The sequence below is a fragment of the Atractosteus spatula genome (genome assembly GCF_055471065.1).
Source record: "Atractosteus spatula isolate fAtrSpa1 chromosome 10 unlocalized genomic scaffold, fAtrSpa1.hap1 SUPER_10_unloc_16, whole genome shotgun sequence".
Lineage (NCBI taxonomy): Eukaryota > Metazoa > Chordata > Actinopteri > Semionotiformes > Lepisosteidae > Atractosteus > Atractosteus spatula.
The window spans coordinates 266304-290056 of record NW_028296619.1 but is presented as its reverse complement, the minus strand read 5'-3'; the positions used below and the strand labels follow the sequence as shown (position 1 = coordinate 290056).

The following is a 23753-nucleotide window of genomic DNA, read 5'->3' as shown; positions in this document are numbered from 1 at the left end:
AAAGTTTTTATTGATACACAAGCAATAACAAGTTACACTATTAAGTTCTTACATAAAATTAAATAAAATACAAAAGCGAAGAATAAGAACACTAGACAGATTTTGTGCAAGGCAAGAGGCATCACAAAAAAAAAGTTTCCAACATGACCTGCTGAAACATGACCTGTGATCCATCACCACTTGATTGCAACATGCTTGGGCCATAATGTCAACTTCCAGACCCTCTCAGTCTCTTTCTCCCCAAATCTTCTCCGGTGGATCAAAATGTAGTCTCTCAAATAAGACACAGCCTTCTGTATCACTGACAGAGGCAGGGTTTTTTCCATTCTATATACCAATGTAGTTCTAGTCTTCCATAAAGCTTCCCTTAGGCAACAGATGACCTGCCAGGCTTTGCTTTCTTCCGATTTTGATAGCTTCTCAAGTCCATGTCCATAGAGCACTACCTGGGGGTCACTTATACCGCAAGCCAGAAAACACCTTATCCAGCTGTTAGCCAATGTCCACACCTCTTTTGCGATGCCACAGTCCCACAGGACGTGCCGGATGGATTCTTCTTGTCCGCATCCTTCCACTGGACACCTTGATGTCTTCCCCATGCCTCTCGAATGCATCACAGCCCTTGTTGGTAAAACTTCATGTGCAATCAACCAGCACATATCTCTGTGTCTATTCAACAAAACTGTGTGGCCAACCCTTTTCCAAACATGGCTGGGATCCCCAGCCACGAGGCCACGAATGTGACATACTGCACCTCTACCCTGCACAATATCTTCCTTCATCACCATCTCATTAAACATGCGAACAATCACAGTTCTATTAGAAAGATCCATCAGCTTCTGCCATTCAAACATTCTAATCAGGCCCACATCTTTTTTCTCCTCTATTTTTCTCCCAAATTCTTCCAATAACTTTGCCGATTTGAAACTAATGTCAAAACCAATTCCCTTCGGCAAAGTAATTAAGCAATTGACATCTAATGCCTTAACCTTTAACTCTTTCTGTAACACCTTCCTTGAAAAGTCCAACCGTGAAATATCACCCGAGTGAGCCGAGCCCTCACCACTCTTGTACACCAAACGCGCGCAAAAGTAACGGCGCATGCCGACCCTACAGGCCGCCATGGCCGTTACAAATGTGTCAAAACTAAACAAAAACCAAACCTAAGCCTCTTCTGTACACCAAACCCTATCCCCTTAATCTTATAATCGTACACAAACTCTACTCTCTACTTCTGGGCTTTAACCCTGTAAATCTCCAACACTGGCTGGAGACTAGTTGGGTCCGTGCTCAGCGGTTATATAGGACAGGACTCAGCGCGCAGCAGGTGCGGCTCATTGCTCTAAGCTCCCCGTGTGGAATGCGCGCATCCTCCTTCCAGACTCGTAATACCGCTGCATACATCCCTCTTAAATCCCAGAAACAGAAACTCCGGGGTGTTTCTGTAAGTCAGTACTGGGTTTCTCTGTTCGAGGTTACAAGCAAAAACAAAAAAAAGTGCTGAAAGCAGGAAGTTATTTCTGCTCGTAGGCATAAATGTGTAAAAATAAATTTTCTGATTCCTAAAACCCTAATAAAATCCATCTAAGTCTCCCTTTCGTTCCCAATGCACATAACTGAATATAAACCAGTCAAGTTCAGGTACTTTCTGATGTATCTGAATAGTTCTGGCGCAGCTGTTAAAGATACTTACGAACTTTTTTTTTTCATACGAGCTCTTGCCGTTTTTAAAGTGAATATTTTTTTGAATTCGCTAAATCACACGAAACACCAGCATCACTCATCGTAAGCATTTGATCAATTACATTCCTGAATTTTAAACCCATTAAAGTATTATTTAGTATTTATTTTTAACTTGTTTTATATATATTTTAAAAAATTGTACACACCTGTTTTAAGTATTCTTGCCATTTTTAGCATATTGTAAGAGGATTTTTTGCAAACATTTTATTTTTTAAATCACATGAAACACAATCAACCCATTGTAACTTCCCATTGCTAATTCCTGAGCTTTATAACTGTGTATTATTTCTTTATACCTTGTTTTATTTTTTTTTATTTTTGCATTTTACAGAGCTTTTTAATATATTGTGAGCATTTTAGTGTCATTTTTAAACAGGACTATGAATGCTCCTGACTTTTAAACCTGTATTTATTCTGACATTATTCTCTCCACCTGCAGATGAGGGAGGTATTTGATTTTAAATTTGTTGATTTGGGGGGACAATGTACATTCATTTCCTTGTATGTATCACCAGTGGGAAACTTGGCATTTTTGGATGTATTGCAATCTTTACTGCAAGGCCTTCAGACTGATATAGAAATGACGGGAGATTTAAATGACACATTTGATAAATCAGACAGGAACAGCATAACATTTAAAAAGGCAGAACCCTCAAAAGTACTGAAACATTTCAGGCACATTCATAATAAATAAAATGTATTTAATTTAAACCATAAAATTTGCTTTAAAAAGAAAAACACAATATGTACGATATCATATTTCAATATCAAAGTTCAGATGAAGAATTTGAGGATAAGAAAATCAATGGAGAGTACATTGATTTTGGGACAATGTTTGCATCTGTATAATCCTTCCTCCTGGAAAAAAGGAAAAAAAATGTTTTGAGTCTCAGTCTTCAGGATCCAAAAAAAAAAAACGTGAAAATGTGTTTCCAATGTATTTTGGATAAAGATATAACTCTCATAGTAGATACATTTTATCAGTTGAATGCAGTCGATACTTTCGACTTTTTATATGATGACAGGACCTACATTTAGGGCTCAGCACTGATAACACTGCTGCTATTGATGGAGTAGAAATAAGTGATGTACTAGCAGTTTTTTTTTTCTGAGGCAAGAAGTCCTAGAACACCTCCTATAAAAATGTTAAGATTCAGAGCAAGAACTATTTCTCCACCTCACCTAATGCTATTGTATTAACGAGGCTGAAGTTGGCTTCTTATTCGCCAGCTGCTGCTTCGCGTTTTTCGTTCCATCTTAAATGCTGCTGCTGTGATGTTATGTCGTCATTCGCCTGTAGATGGCTCTCTACAGTCATTTTTAAAAATACTTATCCGGATGTATTACTGTACATATCCTCAGTAAAGGGGAATATGTAAGTAGAGACTGTCCAAATTGCATTTTTGTATGAAACACATTTCAGAAACACAACTCACAATAAAACAAACTGGCATGTTATTTCTGCTTATTGCTGTGAAACTACCTCCTGGTTATAAAAATGTCTAAAAATTCTGACACAGATGTGTGAGAGACAATGGAAAAGACTATCAAAAACCTGAACTTCAGGACATTTTACTGTACCATTTTTTAAATACGACCCTCTGAACATGGCATGAGAGAATACATTGTCAAATGGTAAATGCAATGTTTGATATATTGCTAGGGCCCTCCCTCCTGATTTTAAAATCGTCTCATATTTCTGACATCAAGGTGTGAGATACAATATAACAGACTGTCAAAATCCTGAACTTCAGGACATTTTACTGTACCATTTTAAAAATATGACCCTCTGAGCATGGCATGTGAGAAAATGGCATGTGAGAATGCATTGGGAAAAGGTGAATGCAATTTCTGCTGAATTGCTATGGCCCTCCCTCTTGATTACAAAATAGTCTCACAATTCTGACACTGAGGTGTGAGACACAATGTAACAGGCACTCATAATCGTGAAGTACAAGAAATTTTACTGTTACGTTTTTTTTTTAATAATGACCCTCTGAACATGGCATGTAAGGACTTGTAGTCAACAAAATAGCACACATTCTGCCAATTTGCTTTGTCCCTCCTTCCTCGTTACCAAAACATCTTAGTATACCGACACTAAGATAAATGTCTCTAAATCCAGAAGTTAAGTTTTCAAAGTATATCGGAGTCAACTGATACTGATCAGGTTCTGCTGCTGTTGAGCCCGCAGCCTTCACCATAAGGTCCAATTCCCCAAGCCTGCTGACCATATATGTCCATCCCTTCTCGTCAAAACTCGTATTTTCACAGGGTACCCTACAGAAATCGCAGTATAGAATGAAAAAAAACTCCAATAGATCTCGGCTGCTGTTGGTGATTTTCCTTTAAAAACAAATGAATGTTTGGAAATGTATCACTTTCACAGAGACCAAGAAGTGTTAAGCTGTACATGAGTCTTTGTGGCTCAGTTGTTAACCAAAAGGGTGGTGGTTTGAGCCCTCCCAGGGACGCTATGAGCCTTTTAATGAACACACCCTCCTCACTTCATTTCTCCACGGCAGGTCTTGTACTGCAACCAAATACAGAGCCCGCAGGGGGCAGCAGGCTCGCAAATATAGCTCACTGTGTATATAATGAAGAAGCGGAGGTCAGTTTCTCATCTGCATGTTGCAGAGCCTTACGCAACTCGTACCATTAGCTGAGGTTTGATCCCTGCACGGGCTATTAGTTGAAAGACCATTATAAATGACGTGTAAGAGATTTATCCAGCTGGCTTTTATGTTTCACACTAAATTGCTATCTTGAAACCAAAATAGTTAGAAATATGGAACACAACCGTTGTTCCCCAAGAAGGAAAGCTGTTGTGTACTGACATCACTCCTTTTTATTTAACCCAGATTGTGAAGACAACTCTGCCCTATCAAAGGAAAATGTTACACAAAAGCTGGAAAGCACACTCTGAACCCATCTGTATTTTTGATTCCCATGATCCATTCAAAGCTGCTTAGTGTTTCGCAAGCAAATCATTTCAGGGAAGAAACTCAGTTTAGTGAACTACTTTTGTATTTTCACTTATTGAATTTGATCTTTGTACTCTCTTTGCATTCTCAGCAATAATATTTCAAAACTACAGTTTGGATATATTGGAAAACTTCACAAGCATTATTAGGTTAGGACTGTAAAATTGTATTTTAATATCTTGGTATATTTACCTTCATTTTAATATAGATATAACCATAAATGTTGTTAAGCATATTGTACTTTTGTCGTACTTTTTAAAACATTTTAGCTGAGGACGCATGGCGACTATCAAACCTTGTGATACATGCAAGACATCTGTAAACGAAGATGTAATTACAATAAAATTGGCAATTAACAGAAAACCACAATTTGTACAATATTATTCCTCGATACCGATGATCAGTTGAAGGATTTGAAGAAACTATCAAAGAAACAGCAGCAATAGCAGATGATTTTGGTTTTGAACCCATCTTTACACCTCAATAATCCATTTGTCCTCAAAAAAAGAAAAGAGAGGCATGTTTTGAGTCTCATAATTATCCTCTTCTTGATCCAAAAGAAACGCAAACATTTGAGTGCTTCTGTAGTATTTTAGATTTTCTTATGAAGATCTCACGAAGTATTGCCAGGATCTATATCTAGCCTTCGGTACCGATAAAACTGCTGATATTGATTGAGTAAAAATCTATGATGTATTGACAGCTTTATCTGAAGCGAGAAGTCCTCGGACGCCGCTTATGAAGTGTTGGGATTCATACCGAGAAATACTTTTTGTTTTCCCACCCAAAATGTTGCTATTGCATTACACATTATGTGAACATTACCAGTTTTGGTAGCTTCTGGGTGCGATTTTCCAAAACTGAAACTAACTACAAAATGATTTAAGATGAACCATGTCCAAAAATTGTAAATCATGACTAATATTAATATCAACTGAAATTACTAGAGTAAAAAAGATTTAACCGAAATATTCATAAGACTATGCAAGCCTAAAAAGTAGAACAATTAATTTCATATAACTTTTATTTTTTATTTTTTTAGAAATGGGCTCACACCTGAAGACACTAACGTTTCTCTCCGTTAGAGTATGTGAATAACAGTTTAACCCAAAATGTTTGTAATTGTGATTTTGTTAAAATGCAATAAATATCTATCAGCAGTAAGAAATTATTAAGAAAGTAAGAAATTGTTTTATTTCATAAACTGTAAGACATGAAGAGAGTTTACAGTTTGAATCCTTCCCTTTGTCTTTTAGCTTAAGCGTTCAGGATCCAAGGCCGTGTGCGGACGGTTGTGTTTCTTGAATCTCTTGTAATCATCAAAAGTCGCTGTTTAGTCCTTCAGTTTTTTCTCGAGTTGTACCATGGATATTTCATACGATCCATACTTTTCATGCTCTTTTGAATTTTCCTTCACTTATGGAAAAAGTTCAAGGTGTTCTTGTCACTGTGCTCCACATCTAGACGAGAACACATGTAACAGTACAGGACACGCAGTGAGGAATTCGCACAGCTTTTAGCTCAGTGTGGAGTGCAGAAGGAGGACTCGCTCGCTGAATGACCTCTCAAGAAATCCCGGGTGAGATTCAACAGGTGGCTTCTTCAACAGCCACGACAAGTCTGAAGACTTTCTCTGAATTTCCTGAATATGACGTTAAATTAGTTCAAATAATTTGGTAGTTAACACAACTAAATGCTTTGGAGGTATATTTAAAACAGCAGAGCAAGACACTTCAAGTATGCATTAAATTAATCGTGTAAACCTTGATCTATATGAAAAAGAGTTCTCTTGTTCATAATATCTTTTTATATTTGTTAATTGAATATATCAATTGAGTATACCTGTTATATTTTTGAATGGGATGGGACTTTACATAATCCTATTTTAACGTATCCTGCATTTTAACTTAGTGAACAGATAAATTGAAATGTTCTGATTCAGAGCCCCTGCAGTTCGTGCTAATTAGAACCACAACAATGCTCCTGAGTCCTGAGCACCACACTGAGCACACGATCAACTGGGCTCTGACTTGTTCAGCACGACTTCTTGTTGCGGTTGAGCTCAGAGCTGGAGATGATCTCCATATTCTACCTAGTTCTAAACGTAGTACACAGTACACAGTACACACTTTTTCAAAACAATTTAAAATATTACACAAAGGCTGTAAAGCAGACTCTGAATCGATCCAAATATTTGATTTCAGCGATCCGTTTAGGCAACAACAGGCAACGTGGCGCTTCTCCAGCAAAGCATTTCTCACTTTTGTGAACTACTGGTGCTTTTAACACACCAATTTATGTAGCTTATCAGGATGGCTGAGTGGTCTAAGGCGCTAGACTCAAGGATTCACGTCTTTCCATTGCTTGGGTGTTCTGCTCTCTGTCAAAGAGGCGTGGGTTCAAATCCCACTCCTGAGAGCTAATACCTTTTCCCTGTCTTGCATTTTTCCCGTCGTCTTGTGGTCGCTGACAACGACAGGAAGAGGAAAACGGAGAAACCGCTTAGCAGGCACATGATGGGCAGGGAAATGCTTCATGAACACTTCAATGTGATTAGCAGAAAGACAGGAGGGACCTGTTTACATCGAGAGTGGTCAGAGTATGGAACAATGATCGTGATCGTATAGTGGTCAGTACTTTGCGTTGTGGCCGCAACAACCCCGAATCCGGGTCACGGCAGAATAGGGGCATCTGCTTTTACTACATGCACGAATGAAGGCAAAAAAAGCCAATTGATGTGGACCAACGGCACTTTACAGAGGAGTACTGCCTGACTGGATCGTTGATGAACGACAGAGGCCACTCCGACCTCTTCTCGGTTTTCTTCAATGACTTACTAACGATCTTCTTCACATTCGCCCATGCAGGGGAAGCCAGTTACACCAAAGCAAACGCAGGAAAGTGCTTTTCAAGCAGAGACCAGGAAGGACCTCTTTACACCGAGGGTGGTCGGAGTATGGAACAATGCGCCCAGCCCTGTTGCTGGAGCCGATTCTTGATGAGATCTTGGGCTCACTAAGAGGCCCCCGCTGGATGCTAATCTTTCTGTTGTTCTCGCAGGTGCTGCACTGCTTTTGAGCTGACAGAGCTTGTCTTGGTCTGTTGGCACAGCCCAATTGCAAATGATCGGCTCCGCGTACAGAAGGAACGTGCGTTTGGTACAAGAGTGCATGAAGGCACCGGAAATACATTGGGAACAAATGACCGGTGGCTCAAGACCTCTGTGAAGTACAGCAGCATGCAAAAAGAGGCTGTTTCCTCCCAGTCTCGAACCGGGGATCTTTCGCGTATTAGGCAAACGTGATAACCGCTACACTACGGAAACCTGCGGGGGGCCCTGTTGGTGTCTCGCTTGCGTTTCAGGCTGAGAAAGGGAAGCCTCACTTTAGGCAGGGGGCGCTGGAGAGAGGAAAAAAGGGCGCGATGAAACAAAATGTCGAAACCCAGGAGTGAACCAGGGACCTTTAGATCTTCAGTCTAACACTCTCCTAACTGAGCTATTTCAGCTATGTGCACAGTCCACAGCCACCTGCTCCAGTCTTCCTATGTTGCGGCATGAGTGCACCAAGAGGAGCGGGAGAGTGTTGCGGGAACATCACTCAGAAGGAAAGCCACCCAGCTGCGCCCTCTGAGCTCTGTCCAGCGCATCTTCCTCGCGTGGACTCCTGCCTGCGACGGGCAGGAAGCAATTAGCAAGAACAGAACAACACCCCACGGGTGTCTCATGACCACACCTTAGCTTCGCCAATGCTATTCAGCTGATTCCAGTGTCTTTGTTGGGGTGCGCTGATTGACCATGCTCTCTCACCAGAGCTCAGCATGCCTGTCATGGACGGAGCACGATTCTCACTGGAGCCTGGAGACGACATAAGCAGCACAAGGGAAGCTGCAGAGTGCGAGACCACGGAGGTACTGCGCAGAGACTTCTAATACCTGAAGGCAAGGATCTACTGGTTCAGTAACTGACGACCACGGGAGACATTGGCATTGGAACAGAGGTACTGTACAGAGACTTTTAACACCTGAAGGCAAGGAACAAGGAAACTGGCACAGCTAGCCAATTCAAACTGAGGGGAATGTAATACAGCCCGTAGAGGATTCCTATTGTTACCTGAACGGAGACTGGGGAAATAGGACTCGGTGATACCCCTCTCCTCCATGTGGGCCATCAGAGACTACAGGGACTAAGTAGAAATGTTTGTGTGGCCCTCTTCAGTATTTTACAGGGAAGACTGCTGCCCCTCTGTATTCAATATGACCCTGGGAAGGACCTTTTGCTGCTGTGAATGCTGTTTTTCGATGTGTTTTTGGGTGACAGTGAATGTGAATGTAGTTAGAAAATAAAAGGGCACTGATACAATACAAATGCTTGTCGCTGGTCTGTGTGTGCATTTGGTGATTCTGGGAGATAAACAGAACCTGTGGTAATGTAGAGGGGCCCTAGCACCCCGTTTGTATTGCTAGGTGGCGTAGTCGGACACGAGGCAGGAACATTCCTCGCCCATAGGGTTCACCTTACTGTGACATAAACATTAAAATAAGCCCCTGTAGGACCAGCAGTAGTGAGATACAACATCAAAAGAATACATCAATTAAATAAACTAAGGGGATCTCTTTAATTCAAGACTCCAGCCCAGCCTGCACTCAGGGAGCAGTCCTAGGGGTGTCAACTTCACACCTGCCTTCCCTGGGGAATGATGAAGGACCGGTTCCTCTCGGACAGGAGCTGGGCGCCTGTGTGTGCGGTTCTGCAGGCTGGACGGCTGTCAGGAGACGTGGAGAGACACCACAGCCCCCTGCCGGTTTCGTTTCCCCTGGACTCTGCCTTCTTCTGAAGCGCGAGCCTGCTCAGTGCCGCTGTGCCCAGTCCGCCGAGCTCCGAGCAGCAGGACTGGGAGTCTGGACAAGAGAACCATGCCCGCTCTCTTCACGGAGGTCAAGACCACCGAGATCTCAGGGAGAGCGTGTCTGGCCCCTGTGGGCAGGGGTTCGAACAGTGAGCGGGCTCCGAGGCCCAGGTATCCCAGGGGAACTAATCTTCTCAACTCGGGACCGAGGAACAGCGGCTGTCCGGATCTGAAGGGACAGATTCTGAACTGCTGACTAGAACTGCCAGAGAACTGTTCTTTTTCTTCCCAATCACATTTTTCCTGAGAGTAACACGTTGATGAGTAAAGAGACTCAGTCACAAGGCATGTGTCTCTGTCGAGCAGGACTCTCAGCCTGAGGGTTAGGAGTTCAAGTCCTGGCTCTGTCCTCTTGTTAACTTTCAATTTAGTTCTAAGTGACAGTAACTTAGTTTTCAATTTAATTCCTCCTGAAATGTCAACACACTGATCAGTAAAGAGACTGGTCCTGTGAGTGTGAGGCTAAAACTGTGGGCTCAGTGTCAGAGCCTGTGGGGATCACATCCTGCTTCTGAGTGCAAGCTGGTTTTCAGTTTAATCCTTAGTGACAGTCGCACATTGATGAGTAAAGAGATTGGGGCTGGACTTTGTGGCTCTGTTGAGTAGGGGCTAAGACTCTGAGCTGTAAGGGTCTCGGCAGGGCTGTGCGGTTCAGTAGGGATAATAAAAGGAATAATAATAATTGCTTACACTTATATAGCACTTTTCTGGACACTCCACTCAAAGCACTTTACATGTAATGGGGAATCCCACTACCACCCCCAATGTGCAGCCCCACCTGGATGATAGATGACACCAGCTCTCAGTGGGGAGGAAAGCAGAGGGATGAAGCCAGTTCAGAGATGGGGATTATTAGGAGGCCATGATTGATAAGGGCCAATGGGAAATTTGGCTAGGACACCCCTACTCTTTTCAAGAAACACCCTGGGATTTTTAATGACCACAGAGAGTCAGGACATTGTTTTTTTGTCTCATCCAAAGGATGGCGCCTGCTTACAGTATAGTGTCCCCCATCATTATACTGGGGCATTAGGACCCACATGGACTGCAGGGTGAGCACCCCCTGCTGGCCCCACTAGCACCTCTTCCAGCAGCAACCTTAGTTTCTCCCAGGAGGTCTCCCATCCAGGTACTGACCAGGCTCATGCCTGCTGAGCTTCAGTGGGGGCTGCCAGCTAAGAGTTGCAGAGTGATATTGTTGCTGGCCGTAATAGGGAAAACTACTTGGGCACCTGATACTAGTATTTCATGCGATGAAAAGCCAACTCAGGAGATGTCTTCACAATTCCTTCTCAATACTAGTATGTATGAATACTCGTGATGTATTCACAATGTCGGCGGATTTCATCAGAGCAGCCGGTTCCATCTGACCTTCCCATGGGAGCTGAAATGTCCTCTGTGAAAGATTATGGCATGCCATTTTTTTTAGATGTGTAATCTACTGAATTATTAATGTGATGGCTGCTTATTTCCGTAAACAGAATGGACCCCGATCCCCATCTCCAAATCCAGTCAAACCCCCCATGAATCATTCCAGACGAAAGAGAACCAGCCTCTTTCCTCCTCCTGTGTTTTACACGCAGCTGGGGGGGGAAAGTCATGGTCATGCCCTGAGCATCGGGATGGTGGGGTGTCTAATTAGGCAGATAGATAGATAATACTTTATTAATCCCATAGGGAAATTGGCAGACAAAGGTCTGAATTAAAGCCGATCAGAAGAATTAACTTCATGGTTTCTACCACTACTGTGCAGGCAGGAAAACTCTGTGAGATTCAGAAATGTAGAAAAAGACTAAGGTGACACACCTGGGCCAATTTTCCTAGACGTCAATGAACTCACCAGCATGTCTCTGGACTGTGGGAGGAAACCCACATGGACACAGGGAGAACGTACAAATTCTACACAGATAGAGCACTCCAGGAGTCAAAACCGGGGCCGCAGCGCTGTAAGGCACTGTGCTGTGCTATATAACTGAAGTACAGCCAGTGGGAAGAAAGCTGACCTAGAGTCCTCAGCTTCCTGGCTTGAAGCAGTCACCTGACCAATGGTCTGCCTCCAAATCAGTCAGGTGACAGAGGATGGCACAGGTTATCCCCCCCCCCCAATGCCTTCTGGGAAATGCAGTTTCAGACACAAGCCGCCATCTTTGTCAGAGCCTCGCACCCTCTTGCGTCACATGATCGAGACAGCAGAGGACCCGCTGATGGGCAGAGGATTGAAAGAAGAGGTCCTTGAGGCCCATCTGCCTTCACCAAACAGAGGTTCGACGAAAGGTGCATCATTCCCCCCAAAAAAATAAGGGGTCTCACCGGCCTCTTTTACGGATAATCACTGCAAAAAAAAGCCACTATGCAAGAGGTGCTGACCGACTTTTTATTGAGTGTGAACAGCATCACCGGAGCCTCACGAACTGGGGGCGGAGGAAGGAGTCGACCCCTTCAGAGCGGTCGATATCCCAGCAGCCCCCCGACTCGAAGCGCCTCCCTACTTCAGCCCCTCAACCGCCTTCCCAGCAGCTTTTTCTGGCAGCTCCCGGATGGTGGGGGGGTTCAGCTTGTCCAGCTGCGCCACCACGCTGTCGTACTCCTGCTGCCACTGCTCCTTGCTCAGGGCCGAGGGGCTGACCTCCAGGAACCTGTAGGCCTCCTTGGACTGCAGGATGAACATCCCGCGGACGTGCATGCAGACGTTGCAGAAGCTCTTCCAGATCTGCGGGGGGGGGGGGGGGAGGGGGAGGAGGAGAAGCACAGACGTGAGGTCGACCTGAGCGGCACGGGAAACACGAGATCTCGCTGTACTAGGCATTAGGACCCATGTGGACCGCAGAGTGAGTGCCCCCTGCTGGCCCCAGTAACACCTCTTCCAGCAGCAACCAGTGGGGATGGCAGTTGCCATCTTGGGTGCGAGAGGGGGTTTGAGACCGTTCAGTGAAGGGCAGTTCAGAGCAACAAGATTTATCCCTGCCACACAGAGGCCTGGAGAATAACGTGGACCATTTGGAATCAAAATGCACCCATCAGCCCGCCAGGAATCATCTGCTCTCTCGGGGGGACGCACCTCTATCCCAGAAGGCATTGGGGCGGTCCGCGTGTCTCGCAAACCCTTGCAGCGATAATCCACCTGCAGGATTATCCCTGACCCGTGAAAGGATCTGACCGAATTCTAGCCCAGAAGGCAATGGGGGCCATCTGGATGTTTAGCACATGACTTCTCCCTGATCCACAGCTACAGCTCATGATCACCTGCGTCCCCTGTGAAACCTCCCACCTTGCTCTTCAATCTCGTAGCCTTTGGTCTCCATCGCCTTAGGCTACACTTTTGACTCTCGTTTTTCTTATTCCACCTGACAGAGTGATGACAGAACAGCCTCCCCACGACACCACCCGCGCCTATACAGGACAAGCACTGCACCCATCAGAAGCCACAGTAACCACCGCATCAGCAGCTCAGGGGCTGCCTGTAGGATTGTTGGTGCTGCAGCACAATGTCTGGACAAGTCAGAGTGTCTGGGGTGTGCAGGACAAAGATCTGGGCCAACAGGTACCAGATCAGAGAAGCTCAACCCGACAGAGAGAGACGCCAGGCAGGACAGCTCTGTCCACCCCCGCTCTGAGATTGATCTACCAGAATCACGCTGGGAAAAAAAACAACACTGACCGGCTCGGCCTTATCCAGGCTGGACAGGAAGTCCATCTCGCAGTCCTCCAGGAAGTCCAGCATGTCCTCTCCGGCGAAGGTCCTCTGCTTAAGGTTGTCCAGCGCCACGCCGGTCGTCTCCCAGAACTTCTTCATCTGCAGCAGGATCTCCTGGATCTTGGTCAGGCACTTCTGGACTTCCGCCAGCTGCTTGGGGTCGCCAATGGATCCTGGGAAGCAGAGGAGGAAAACAGGAATTGCTGGAGAGGCTGGATCAAGAGGCAAATGTCATTTTTAGATGGAAAAAAACGGCAGATTTCGAGAATGAAGCTGTTTAACTCTGGTGACACTTCAGGTCTGTTATAAGCAACCTCTTAACATGTTATCACACTGTTAATTACACATTATTACAAACATTAGTGCATTTCTCTAAGTCTCTGGTTAGCTATGGACAGGACTACTGCTGAAGCCTTTTAAGCTTACTGCAGAGAAATTTACATTTTAATTAGCCTTTGCAGCGTTATTGTTCATATTGATTTATGTTCATGTTGATTTGAGTGCAGATAGAACCCAAGAGGCTCTTCTTTACACAAAGGGTGGTGGGCATGGAGAACAGGCTGCCCAGCCGTGTTGTTGAAGCCGATAACCTGGCTCCTCTCCAGACACAGCTGGGTGAGCTCCTCCAGTCGGGACAGGAGGCTCTTCTGTACACAAAGGGTGGGGGGAGTGGGGAACACACTGCCCAGCCATGTGGCTGAAGCCGACACCCAGAATTGGGTCAAGACACAGCTGGACAGGAGGAGCTTCTTTACACAAAGGGTGGGGGGAGTGGGGAACACCCTGCCCAGCCATGTTGCTGAAGCCAACACCCAGAATTGGGTCAAGACACAGCTGGCTGAGATCTGCTTCTCAGTCAGTTACCGATCTGCCAGCCAAGCCTGGAGGTTACACACAGGACGTTTTCATGCATTGAGCTGCCGGACCGGGACAGCACTGTCCTGAGCTGCCGGTGGGAATCAGGGTCACCGAGCCTGTGATCTCACCCCAACAGACAAACCTCGTCCCAGCGGCCCCACAATCCGGCAACCCGCCCGCCTACCGATGTCGATCTGGACCTTGGCGTAGTCCAGCTGCAGCCGGATCAGCTCCTTCTCCTTCTGCCACAGCTCCGACACCTTGGCGTCCCTGCGGCTGCGCAGCTCCTCCAGCTGGACCTTGAGGGACTCCACGGCCGCCTTGTCCTTGGGGTCGTTGGCGGCCTTCTGGATGGTGTTGATCATGGCGCCCAGGATGGGCACCACGGCTGCCACAATGCCAAACTTGCGGTCGCGCTCCCCGATGCTGTTGATGAGGCCCTGCAGCTCCTTGTTCTTGTCCTGGATGTCCTTCTCCAGCTGGTTCCTCTCCCCCTGCAGCTGTTTGACCGAGACGTCCAGCTTGCTGCACTGTCCCTCCAGCGCCCGGGCCTCCGCTGTCTTCTCCTTCTCCTGACGCTCCTTGTCTGCCTTGGTCTTGACCACGTCGCTGCAGGTGTCGCCCACGCCTTTGCTCAGATTCTCGTACCTGGAGGAGGAGACGGGGTAGAGAGCTGTGACCCCTCTCTTGTGTGGAAGCCTGCAGCCCGCCCCCTACCCGAGACCGTACGGGACAGGAGAATCTGGGCCAGCGATCCGAGAGACGGGGGGGGGGGGAGATGTCCACCGGCTGAAAAACAAAGGCTGCTGCTGGGAGAGGTGTTAGTCAAGCCAGTAGGGGGCGCTCACCCTGCGGTCTGTGTGGGTCCTAATGCCCCAGTATAGTGACGGGGACACAGGACTGTAAAAAGGCTCCGTCCTTCGGATGAGACGTGAAACCGAGGTCCTGACTCTCGGTGGTCATTAAAAATCCCAGGGCGTTTCTCGAAAAGAGTAGGGGTGTTACCCCAGCGTCCTGGCCAAATTTCCCATTGGCCCTAACCAATCATGGCCTCCTAATAACCCCCCTCTCTGAATTGACTTCATTACTCTGCTCTCCTCCCCACTGAGTTTTGATGTGTGGGGAGAGGCCTGGAGCATCATCCAGGTGGGGCTGCACACTGGTGGTGGTAGTGGGATCCCCATGACCTGTAAAGAGCTGCACACTGGTGGTGATAGTGGGATCCCCATGACCTATAAAGCGCTTTGAGTGGAGTGTCCAGAAAAGCGCTATATAAGTGTAAGCAATTATTATTACTATTATTATTATTATTATTATTGCTGCTTGAAAGCAGCCTGGGACCCAGTGGAAGGAATCTCCCCCTGTTCGCCACCAGAGGGCAGCAGTGTGAATGATTCACCACTACAGCTGCTGAACTCCACTCGCCTCCGCGTTCTGCTCTTCTCACTGGCGTTACTGTACTTATCGTGATTCTACCGTCCAGTTGTTATTGTTATTGTGCTTGGCTGTACATGGTGGTGGGCTGTCGTGACTGTCGTTATTTACCTTTTTGTAATGTGCCGTGCACACTGTGGGGCGTCGTCTTTTTGTACTGTACGCCTCCCGAGAGAACGGGGCCAATGCGAACTCCTATGCACTGCATATGTGCATACTGCAGGGCAATCCTACTCCGCTGGGGCCCCTGAGCACGGCCCTGAACCCCAGATGCTCCAGGTGGCGCAGTATAAATGGCCGACCCTGCGCTCTGACCCCCAGCTTCTCTCTGCCCTGTCTGTGTGTCTCATGGAGAGCAAGCTGGGGTTTGCAAAAAGACCAATTCCTAATGCAAGAAATTGTAAAGGGCCAATAAAGTGATCTTATAAACTACTCTGCCTCTCATTGGCTCCCTGGTTTGTGGTCTTGAAGTTACTGGGTGACCGATGAAGAGTTTTGACTGGGTTGATGCATTCTCATGCGTTTGACGCCAACAGCAGAAGAGGATCTTGCAGTACTTTCTACTAGTTGGTAAAATAAGGTATTCAGTGGTGTCAAAAACAACTATAACGGGCACCCTGGGCTTAAAGTCTAACTAATATGAAGCAAACAGCAGCTCCCGAGACAGTATGGGAGTGGATAATTCAACCCTAACAGGGCGTGCTTTACACAAGGGGTGGTGGGAAGGTGGAACAAGCTGCTCGGTCGGAATGCGTCCCGATATCCCAGGGTATCTGGCTGCTTGCGGTGATGGGCTCCCCCACAGCAGAGCCGGAGCTCTGGTGGGGGGGGGTCTTACTTCTCCACCGATCGGTCCACCTGGTGGCAGATGTCTTCGATCCAGCCCTTCGACTTGTCCAGGAACTTCTTGGCCAGCGCCACATTCCTCTTCTTCACCGCCATCCGGATCATCGGCAGCATGGTGCCGACGATGTTGGTCCCCGTACTGGCGCACTGCGAGCGAGATCAAGCGCCAGTGCAGTTATCTCTGTTTTCCAATGCTGACCCCCTGCTGTCTCAGAGTCTCCAGTGCTGTTATTCCAACAGGGAAGACACCCCGGTTCTAGATTTTAGGATTGGGATGTATTTTACAGGAGACTATCCATCCATTTTCCCACAGCTCTCTCCAGTACAGGGTCACAGACTGGGGGAACTAGGATATATTCCAGCAAGCAACAGCCACAAGACAGGGTTCACCCTGGACAGGACACCAGTCCATCACAGGACACACACACACACACACACACACACACACACACAAACACAAACACACACTGGACAGGACACCAGTGATCACAGGACACACAAAGACAAACACACTCACACACCCTGGACAGGTCACCAGCCCATCACAGGACACACAAAGACACACACACTCACACACCCTGGACAGGACACCAGTCCATCACAGGACACACACACTCACACACAGCCTGGTCAGGACACCAGTCCATCACAGGACACACACACACCCTGGACAGGACACCAGTCCATCACAGGACACACACACACTCACACACACCCTGGACAGGACACCAGTCCATCACAGGACACACACAAACTCACACACCCTGGACAGGACACCAGTCCATCACAGGACACACACACACCCTGGACAGGACACCAGTCCATCACAGGACACACACTCACACACACCCTGGACAGGACACCATTCCATCACAGGACACACACACACTCACACACACCCTGGACAGGACACCAGTCCATCACAGGACACACACACACTCACACACCCTGGACAGGACACCAGTCCATCACAGGACACACACACACTCACACACCCTGGACAGGACACCAGTCCATCATAGGACACACAAAGACACACACACTCACACACCCACACCAGGGAGAATGCACCTGCCAGTACGATTTTGTACTATGGGAGGAAACTGGAGCACCCAGAGGAAACCTGCATGAACACAGGGAGAACATGGAAACTCCATGTAGGAGTTTGGAGGACTCTATGGAAGCCTCCCAGGGACATTTCCTGTACAGCCTGAGCAACAAGAAAATTATATTTCAATAATGGAATCTATGAATACAGCAAGGCATTTAAAATTTAGTGCTCCCTTTCTGGTAAATTTGACAAAATTGCAACTTTTACCAAAAGTGTGATCTCCCAAGACCCAACTAAATGTATGGGATATAAGTTCAATTGTAGAACCCATTTGAAAATGATATTTTATTCAGATTTTAAATTTGAAAACCAAAGAAAAACAGAGCAGCAGCTGCACACACAACTGAGACACACACACGTGTAGCAGCAGGTACACACGTACACGTACACACACACACACACACACACACACACACAACTGAGACACACACACAGACTCACCTGGAGCAGCAGGACCTCGGAGGAGGCGAACAGCTGCTGGCTCTCGGTGGCCTTGAGCCTCAGCTTCCTCTCCAGCTCGGGGTGGGTGGCCAGACACAGGTAGGACAGGTGGAAGAGCAGAGCCGTCTTCTCTGCGGCCGGGACCATATCTCTGAACATCTCCATGTCGTTCATCAATTGCTGATCCGCAGGCACTAGGTCTGAGAGAGAGACATTCAGCAAAAAATCACCCCCGCGCTCACCCATGTCAAAACCCTCCCAACCCAGAACACCTTGAGCCCCTGAGTCCGTGTGAAACTTTCTGCATGTCTGCCCTGAGCAAACACCTTCAGTAACTGAAATCAAGACAGTACACTGGGGTTCAGCTCCTGAGTTCTAAAGCCTCACCATACCTCTGTAAGACAGCAAAGGTTCAAAAACCACAGCTGAAGTCAGAGAATCACAATATCTGATTCGGGTTAATGGATCGGAACACACTTACCGCGACACTGAGACATCCTGAAGCAAGTTCGATGGGACCTTCGGCACCAAAACGTCTCTCCTGCAAAGAGAAAGAAGTTGTTTATTTATTTAAGGCAAATATCAAGAATATAAAGTAATTTCCCTGCCGTTCCTATGCCAGAACACCAGCTCGTCACCGATGGAGAGCAGCTGGGTTTGAGATGAATGACAACGCAAGCTGAGAGACCAATACACTGCTTGAGATACCCTACTGGGGAGGTATCAAGTGGAGAAAGCACACACCGGTTTCAAGTCTACACAAGTTTAAGCCGCATTTTTCTAGCGACCTCACAGCTCACTGGAATGCTGTGCAAATCTTCGTAAACCGAGCACCTGGTGTCCTCTTAACGACTAATCCTTTTCTGTGACCAGCGGACAACACACACACACCCTCCCCCTCCCCCCACATTAAGACCAGGAGAGACAGGAGGACTACAAGACTGTCCGGTTCAAATCGAAAGCACATGGCAAAGGCAGCTCCTTACTGTCCCCCAAGCCCGTCTACATGGGTGACAGGGCCTTCTCCTGTTATACCCCCAAGCTCTGGAGCTCTCTGCCCAAGGATATCAGAGAGTCACCTTCTCTAAACTCCTTGAAATCCAGACTCCAAACCTTCTTCTTTAGAAGAGCCTTTACTGAACTGCTTCTATTACTGAACTGGTTCCATTCTTCACCCCTCTGCTCCTGCTGTATTTAGTACCACCATCCACGGTCTCCTCTGTGTATTGTAATTGTGTTTTATCTGGTGTATGTTTTTTTATTTATTGTTGTTGTCATCCTGTAAAACGCTTTGAGAAGCCACCTTTAAAGGCGCTATATAAAATAAAGTTTATTATTATTATTATTATTATTATTATTATTATAAACGGATAAAGTAAGGCATCCCAGAGCGTATTAATAAAAAAAAGTGTTCAGACTCACGGCTGTACGAAGCTCTCTCAGCTCTTCCTGGAGGACTGCGACAGTGTGCCCTCCCTGAGTCTGTTTTTTAGTGCTCCTAACAGGTAAGAAACGCCATATAAGGCTCACAGGGCTGGAGAACCCCGCCCCTACTCAGACTGCTCCAGGGGAAACATCTGTAGGGGAGGGGGCGTCTGAAATTCGGAGGAGGGGGGGAGGTGAAATGGAGCCGCCGTGACTGTCCCAGTGGAATTTCACAACCAGGCCCCCTGACGATTGTGATCGAAGATACCGACGAGCCGTTTGGTGTTGAGGGAAGAAGCCCGGTTTCACGTTCACCGGCGCCCTCGCGATTATTATTATTGCCCGGAGGGGCGAAATACCCCGTGCGTTCGTTCATCTCTGTAGCTGCATCGAGGTTCTGAATCGCTAATAATAATAATAATTGCAAGTGGAGCTATATATCCTGAGGTATAATAATAATAATTAATAATTGCTTACACTTATATAGTGCTTTCCTGGACTCTCCACTCAGAGCTCTTCACAGGTCATGGGGATCCCCTCCAGCCCCACCAGTGTGCAGCCCCCACCTGGATGATGCTCCAGTTAGCTCAGCACACAGCAGCTCTCAGTGGGGAGGAGAGCAGAGGGATGAAGCCAGTTCAGAGAGGGGGGTTATTAGGAGGCCATGATGGGTAAAGACCAGGAAGGAATTAGGCCAGGACACTGGGGTAACACTCCTACTCTTTTCCAAAAACACCCTAGGATTTTTAATGACCACAGAGAGTCAGGACCTCAGTTTTATGTCTCATCCGAAGGACAGCGCCTATTTACAGTATAGTGTCCCAGTCACTATACTGGGGCATCAGGACCCACACGGACCGCAGGGTGAGCGCCTCCTGCTGGCCCCAACTAACACCTCTCCCAGCAGCAGCCTTAATTTTCCCAGGAGGTCTCCCCTCCAGGTTAAGAAAACAGAGCTGTGAAACCAACAGCAAGCACAGATTCCTGTAACTACCGTCCTCGTTATAGAACGACTGTAAGTATCGGGATAAACTCCTGCAAGCTATCGGTCCACCTGAGCCCACAAGATCGAAATAATGCTGCAAGGGGACAGGCGGCGGCTTTCTTCCCTGCTGAAGGGAAAAGAAACGTTGTCTTTCCTTTCTTCTCTTTGCAGCAGGGAAGAAGCCCGTTGCCTGTCCTTTTGCAGCCTACGCATGCTGACGCAGCTCCCTACTGGAACTACTTCATCGTAATGCGGACACCCAGGAACCATGGAATAGGTGCCGTTCCTGTACGGATAGCCCTCCGGCACGTGAGACAGCCGCATGCAGCGCCTGCAAATTTGGGGGTTCATGTTCATTATCTGACCGTTGACAAAGCACATCTATTTTTTTAGGGCGCGAGTTAAGTAAGCGAAAGTCCTTTTGTCCAAAACTGAGGGGGCAGGACAGTTCAGTGGAGGGGGCAATGCCCCCTGCTCGTGGCACTGGGTCTGGACTGCTCTGCCCCCACCCCCTTCGGCAGACACCTCTACCAGGAGGCATTCCTGCAGATGCTATTACAGTGTTCTGACACAAGCAGCCCACTGTGTTTCTCCCACTAATGTACACAGCTGTGTGGACAGGGGCTCACGTGAGACCCTTTTCTGTAAGGTGTCAGTGAAATCACCAGAGTCATGTGTGTTAACAGCAATGTACAGCGATTTCAGCAACCAGATACGGTACATGTCAGGGTCTGAGGGAGCTTTCGACTGTAAGATGAGAAACTGCAGCCTACAGAAAATAAGTACTTTGCTCAGGAGTGGGTGCAATAATGAAAAAAATAAAACACAAAACTCACTTATGAGAATCGGGACCAATAAATAATCCAGTTAGTTTTTTGTACAACATGAAATCATATTTCAAATTCATAGAAACATGCCAAAATGGAGGAAAATTAAATACCAAACCTGTTCTAATATTATTGAAAAAAATTAGCCAATGTTTGAATACAGGTCCTGACCAGTTGAAATTAATGACAGAAGCGACTGGGTTCACTCACTTACAGAGCACCAGGGACTTGTGCAGACCTGAGCTTCAATTGTGGCAGGAAATGATTTACAGCTGTCGAAGAAGCCTGACAGAGCATATTCCCAGTCTCTTAAACTCTCGTCTCTGTTATCAGTATGCTTTCAAAATGTCTTTACTTCAGGCCTGGGGATGAAATCAACCCAGCAGACGTCTGAAAAAGTGTAGAGAGACAGGAGCTCCTTGAAAGAGCATTTGGAACTCAGAGACTGAGACACCACACTTTACACTGAGGGCGGCGGGGATGGGGAACAAGCTGCCCAGCCATTGTGGTTGAAGCCGATACACTGGCTTCTCTCCAGACACAGCTGAGTGAGCTCCTCCAGTCAGGACAGGAGGCTCTTCTGTACACAGAGAGTGGTGGGGATGAGGAACAAGCTGCCCGGCCCTGTTGTTATAGCCAATACCCTGGCTTCTCTCCAGACATGGCTGGGTGAGCTCCTCCAGTCAGGACAGGAGGGTCTTCATTACACAGAGGGTGGCGGCGGTGGGGAACACGCTGCCCTACCCTGTTGTTGAAGTCGATACCCTGGCTTCTCTCCAGACACGGCTGGGTGAGCTCCTCCATTCAGGACAGGAGGCTCTTCTGTACAGAGGGTGGTGGGGGTGGGGAACAAGCTGCTTAGCCCTGTTGTTGAAGCCGATGTCCAACTGTGTCCTGAGAAAAGGCTGGGTGAGGTCCTCCAATTGTTTAACACTGATTGATTATTTAACATCAATAAAGTAAACAGACTGCCTAGCAGGGACCTGGACTACAGCTGCCAAGTGACTAACTATACTGCAGAAACAGCAGAGGCGCTGTAGCTGTGAAAGAGCTTGTCCCAGTACTCAGGGTGTGACAGGGACCATTACAGAAGATCATTCGTGCATTCTGCCATAAGACTTTACAACCCAACCACGGTATGTCTGGGCAGGGGCAGCAGTGACCTGCACACCTGAAACCTGATTCCTCTGTAATCTGTAATCAACCAGTGCTCTGTTTTACTGGCGCTCTGTCTACATCTAGGTTATAGTGCAATACTTGGAAGTGGAATGGGTAATTCATTTATTATTCACTTGGGAGTGCTTGGGAGTGTGCAACATCTATACTGTGTGTTACACCTTCCTTGTGTTCTGTACATTCATTTTTTTTCTTTGTGTGCCTTTTCTGTTGTTTGTAATTCTTTATTCCATTTTAGTTAGTTATGGTATTGTATTACTGTATTACTATATCTGTACTGTGCTGTGTTGTTTGTGCCTGGCTGCTGTAGCACCTGAATTTTACCGGATGAATAAAGTACCTATCTGTTTTCATCCTGGAGAGAGACGGGAAGGAGCCGGCTGCCTCAGACTCCGATGGCCGTGTCCTGGGTGAGGCTCAGCTGCTCCAGCTCTTGCAGGGCCCAGTCATACTCCCTCTGCAGCTGCTCCGCAGACAGACTGGAGGGGCGCAGGGCCAGGAAACTGTAGGTGTCTTCGCAGTGAAAGAACTTCTCCCACACACTGGAGCAGCAGGCACACAGTACCTGGAAGGGCTGCAGTGTGTGTGTGTGGAGGGGGTGTCCCACATTGACAGGCTGAAGGAACAGAGTCTCTTTAGTCTGAAGGAACTGAATCTCTTTAGTCTGAAGGGGGTGTCCCACACTGACAGGCTGGAGGAACTGAGCCTCTTCAGTCTGAAGGGGGTGTCCCACATTGACAGGCTGGAGGAACGGAGCCTCTTTAGTCCGAAGGGGGTGTCCCACACTGACAGTAAAATGTTTTGTTTCATGTTCTGTCAGTGACAGAGTACTCAGTACTCATAAGCAAGGTACCCATTTCCTGAGGGAAGAGTGTACAGTATGTTCGAATATCAGGATTTCCACAGCTGGAGTCAACATCAGAATGATATTATCTTCTACATTCATGATGTCTGGAGCTTCAGATTTCAAGCCCTACAGAAAATAAGTCCTTTTACCTTTCAGGAGTGGGCTCAATAATAAAAATAAATAAATCATAAAAACTCTTCTTTACAAGAATCTGGAACACAATACAAATCCGGTTCGTTTTTTTTTTTTTGGGGGGGGGGCATAATTTTAAATTAATAGAAACATGGCAAAATACCAAACTGGAGGACAGTTAAAAAAAGGCAAAAACCTGTTCTCATATTGTGTGAAAGAGAGCCAGTGTTCAAACGCAGGCGAGCTGCTGAGGTTGATGACGGAGACGGCTGGGCTCACACACTCACAGAGCGCCAGAGACATGAGCAGGAACATAACAGAGGGGTGTACCCACCTCAGCAGC

General features: G+C 46.9%; 1 protein-coding gene across 1 annotated transcript; it reads right to left on the bottom strand.

Annotated features, from left to right (window-relative positions):
* Positions 1-11995: 11995 nt before the first annotated feature.
* Positions 11996-19487, bottom strand: LOC148812795 (uncharacterized). Its single transcript, XM_088908482.1, has 7 exons — positions 19441-19487; positions 18500-18559; positions 18019-18218; positions 16459-16613; positions 14371-14834; positions 13293-13501; positions 11996-12344 (listed from the first exon to the last, which is right to left on the bottom strand). Exons 2-7 carry the CDS (start codon positions 18513-18515, stop codon positions 12120-12122), a joined length of 1269 nt encoding a protein of 422 aa, XP_088764608.1. The 5' UTR covers positions 18516-18559; positions 19441-19487; the 3' UTR covers positions 11996-12119.
* Between the last annotated feature and the right edge of the window lie 4266 nt (positions 19488-23753).